The sequence below is a fragment of the Osmerus mordax genome, chromosome 22 (genome assembly GCF_038355195.1).
Source record: "Osmerus mordax isolate fOsmMor3 chromosome 22, fOsmMor3.pri, whole genome shotgun sequence".
In the NCBI taxonomy this organism is placed as follows: Eukaryota; Metazoa; Chordata; class Actinopteri; order Osmeriformes; family Osmeridae; genus Osmerus; species Osmerus mordax.
The window spans coordinates 1,259,106-1,263,735 of NC_090071.1; the positions used below are offsets into that span (position 1 = coordinate 1,259,106).

Here is a 4,630-nt window from a genome sequence, read left to right on the forward strand (position 1 = left end):
AACTGTTTGTGCAGAGAGACAACCGTCACCTCAGAAAACTAATTACAGTAGCAATTTAACAAACCTAAATTACAGTAGTTTCTTCACATACATCTTCCACCATTAAACTCACTTGGAAAGATCATCCTCAAGTTTACGTATAGGGTGCCAGTCAATCTGTAACTAAAGTATTTTAGCTGACATGCTCATACATTCCTGATATCTTGACTTACTGAACCGACAATTTAACAGAAGCGTCCGAAATATTCTCTCCTACCCAAGTGTGTTTTCTGTAGTACCTTTACCTAAAACACTGCAGCTATTTTGGTCAGGCAGGGTGGACACCTCTGCCTTACTGGTTAAGGACCCCTCTGCTTCACTCTCAGCAGCCGAGCGTCCAGGAAGCTCCTTCCTGCTCCAGTGGTTCTGAGTGCGTGTCTGTTGATGCATTTCCACAGTCTCGCCACAGGGGGCAGTGTTGCCCTCCCAGGTGGAGGAGGAGCTTGCGGTGTCTGTGGGCTCTACTGAGTCATGTCCTCCGTGGTGGCAGCCATTTTGTCCACCAGGCTGAGGGTGGAGGTCTGTGTGTGGTGGCTTGGCGGAGAGGTGGGGCTGCTCCTCGACTGTTGTGAGTGTGTCTCTCTCTAGGCTGGGGAGGGAGGTGGTTTCACTATGGGGGTTTGCGGGGGGTGGGGCTCTTATAGAACTGGCCATGTGATAATACTCTGTACTTGGGTGGTAGTAAGACTTGACGGTGGTGTAGTTGGAGAGTGTGTTTCTAGAGAATCCTAACACAGAGGAGAGAGGAACCACTTCTGTGTGAGAGACCGGGGGAACAGTGGAACCTTCATCTGAACCCTCCCAGTTCTCCTCCTCTTCCTCATCTCCCTCCTCTTCCTCGCTTGTTTCAAGGCTGTGGGTGCTGCAGTCTGAAAGACCGCTGCATAAACTGCTGCCGTCCTCATCATCATCATCCTCATACTCCTCTTCATCATCCTCCTCGTCATTATCATCATCATCCTCTTCCTCCTCCTCCTCCATGTGCTGGTCCGTCTCGTTGGCGGTCTGCAGGTGCATTATGGGATTCCGCGGCGCCACGTCCGTCAGATGGTACTGCAGGCTGCGCTGAGCGGAGGCGGGGTCTCCGTGGTAACCGTTGCCGTTGGGCGTCTGTGGCGCGGCCGGCTGGTGCTGCAGCTCGATGCTGCTCTCCAGCTGCAGCTTCATGATGGTGTGCAGGAAGTGCGTGCGCACGCGGACCGGGTTGAACTCCACCCTGCCCGTGGCGTTGCTGCAGCCCTCCTTACTGCAGCCGCAGGGAAACGACATGCGGTCCACCTGCACATGCCAAACACCACACGTTAGAACACGCAGCTGCCGTGTACATCACTAGCACGTGTTATAACACAGCTATACATCACTAGCACGTGTTATAACACAGCTATACATCACTAACACGTGTTATAACACAGCTATACATCACTAACACGTGTTATAACACAGCTATACATCACCAGCACGTGTTATAACACAGCTATACATCACTAGCACGTGTTATAACACAGCTATACATCACTAGCACGTGTTATAACACAGCTATACATCACTAGCATGTGTTATAACACAGCTATACATCACCAGCACGTGTTATAACACAGCTATACATCACTAGCACGTGTTATAACACAGCTATACATCACTAGCATGTGTTATAACACAGCTATACATCAACAGCACGTGTTATAACACAGCTATACATCACCAACACGTGTTATAACACAGCTATACATCCCTAGTATATGTTATAAGACAGCTATATATCACTAACACGTGTTATAATACACATTATAACTAGCCAGACATCGTGCAGAACAATGATTAACTACTCATTACTACGTTATAACACAGACACAGATAGACACTGCATGCCTAACTCATGTTAGAACACTTCTGCACACCACACACCTCACACCACACACACACACTACACACCCCACACAACCCACACACACAGAGATATATGGAAGTACTGGACGGCTCTCACCACTGCTCCATTTACCTGGCACTTGATGCCGGCCAGGCTGCAAGCGCAGGTGCGGGGGTCACAGCGCCCCCTGCAGTCACAGCCGCACTCCTCCCTGGAGACGCGGAGGGCCCGGAGGTCCTGCTTCTCCTCCACGTCGATGCGGCGCACCCCCGATGCCCTCAGCAGCGCGCGGCGCCTCCTGGTGGTCAGAGGCTGCAGGAAGAAGTAATCATCCACCTCCGTGTTGTCCAGGTCGATGTCCTCCTCCGAGATGTCGTCCAGCGTCAGGGACTCGGCCTGCTCCGAGGAGACCGTGTTGTTCTTGGTGAGCTGGGGGTCAGGGGTGAAAGGTTGAAGGTCAGATCAGAGCGTTATCGGGTTAGGTACGGGTGCTGATAAGCAGGGGAATCTGGGACTTTTTGAAAGAACTTTTGAAAGGTTGAAAAAATATTTTGAAAAAGGTTTTGGAAAAAAAGTTCTGAAAGGTTGAACAAATATATTTTTCAAAAGGTTTTGAAAGGTAAAAAAACTGTGGCATCATTGACGAGTACTTGATGAGGACTCTGCTGTACTCTATTGTACTCTGCTCTGCTTTAATCTTCTCTGTTCCTCTCTCGTTTCCTTTCACTGTGTGTGAAAAAAGTGGATGATTATGATGTTGAACCATTCCACATAAGTGTGTCTTCTGGCTGAAGTCTGGTCGGTGTCTGAAAATATGGCTGGGTTGCCACGGGCTACCTTCTTCTGCAATTTGGGCAGCAGGAAAAGGACAGGCAGCTAAATTGAAGCCTCTTAATAGCACTTATATAAATTATTCATAAAACGCATAGTATAACACTGCAGCTACAGTGGGTCCCTGACTGCTGTTAAACATTCACAGAACTGGAGAGGGGTTTGGTGGCTAGCCTCTAAAAAATAATTTATTTAATATATTTTTTTTTATTGTATTAATCTGTATAATCATTCATCAATGTCATGAACTTAATTTTTTTTCTTATAAAAGGGTATAAGGCAGGAAAGGTCATGACCCCGACATGGATGAACATTGCAGGACTCCAGCTCTTCCCCGGCAGACACACACACACACACACCACACACATTCAAATAAACCACACACACATTGTAATACACCACACACACACACACACACACACACACATGGCCCCCTCCCTGGCGGCCCGACACCACTCACCTTCAGCCTGATGGAGTTGAGTTTCTCCTGCTTGAGGTGTTCCCTCAGCAGGTCCCTGTGGCTCCTCTCCTGCTCCAAGGCGAACTCCCCCAGGCTGTAGCGCCTGACCCAGCTGTGCCGCGTGGACATGCCCAGCGTGCTGCCCCCCTGCGTGGGCACGCTGGTGAAGCCCTGCCGCCGGAGGAAGTAGAACACCGTCACGCCCTCGAAACGCACGCAGCGCCCTCGCATCCGCTTCTCCCTCCTCAGAGAGGACGAGGCTGGGGGAGGGGACGGGGAGGGACAGGGGGAGGGGACGGGGAGGGACAGGGGGAGGGTTAGGGGGGAAATGAGGGGAAGAGGAAGGGGGGAAGAGGATGGGGAAAGTCCCCCAGAATGAGACAGAGAAACAGACAGAACGAGAAGAAGAGAAACAAGAGAGATGGATAACAGAGAGAGACAGACAGACGTGGTTGTCTAGTCTGAGAGGGGGCCAGAGGGTCTAACTTACCTGAGAGGGGAGGGGCCAGAGGGTCTATCTCACCCGAGAGGGGAGGGGCCAGAGGGTCTATCTCACCCGAGAGGGGAGGGGCCAGAGGGTCTATCTCACCCGAGAGGGGAGGGGCCAGAGGGTCTAACTCACCCGAGAGGGGGCCAGAGGGTCCAGGGTTCACACTGTCGCTGCTGTTTCCGCTGTCGCTGCCCCCTGACACCTCGTCATCAACCCCAGGCAGAGACAGACAGGGGGAGGGGCCTTCCACCGCCTCGAATTTCCTCTTCAGTATGCCAGTCATCTCCAAGCTCCGCCCACCGTCAGCCCTACGACGACACAGATGTCAGGAAGACAGGAGCCTCTGGCTGGGGGAGCGCACAGGCCCATGTGCTGAGAAACAGGAGGTAGTGTGTGTGTGTGTATCTGTCTATCTGTCTGTCTGTCTGTCTGTATATCATTCAAATAAATCCTTTGTTTATTCGAATTTATATAAAACTATATATTTTATATGAACAGTAGAAAGTATGATAGGTTATGGCTGTAATATAACATTACACCAATGCACCGATGCACATACAGTATAAAATCGAGTGTGTGTCCACATTCGTAGAGAGTTTGATTTAATGAAAAGAACAGATGTTTCAGAATCACGCCCCCCCCCCCCCAACACCTACACACACGCACACACACTCATATGTTTTGACATTTGGCTGCATCAAAAGAACCTGTAGAAAAACAAGGGAAAAAAAATGACTTGTTTTCACAGTATATTTGCTTTGCGTGTGTGTGTGTGTGTGAGAGAGAGAGGCGACAGACAGATGGTAAGCTAACCGTCACAATTAATTTTGAAGGTCTTTTACATGGTACCTTGAATGCTAATGATAGCTTAAACTTAAACTGTGCTATTCAACAGAAGATTGAGGATTGGATACGTACAGTTAAACCATGACTTTGAGGTTGT

General features: G+C 49.8%; 1 protein-coding gene across 1 annotated transcript; it reads right to left on the reverse strand.

Moving 5' to 3' along the window:
* Nucleotides 1-252: 252 nt before the first annotated feature.
* Nucleotides 253-3,970, reverse strand: LOC136966431 (cysteine/serine-rich nuclear protein 3-like). The gene is made up of 4 exons (XM_067260939.1): nt 3,820-3,970; nt 3,198-3,457; nt 2,039-2,335; nt 253-1,317 (listed from the first exon to the last, which is right to left on the reverse strand). Exons 1-4 carry the CDS (start codon nt 3,968-3,970, stop codon nt 253-255), a joined length of 1,773 nt encoding a protein of 590 aa, XP_067117040.1.
* Nucleotides 3,971-4,630: the final 660 nt, after the last annotated feature.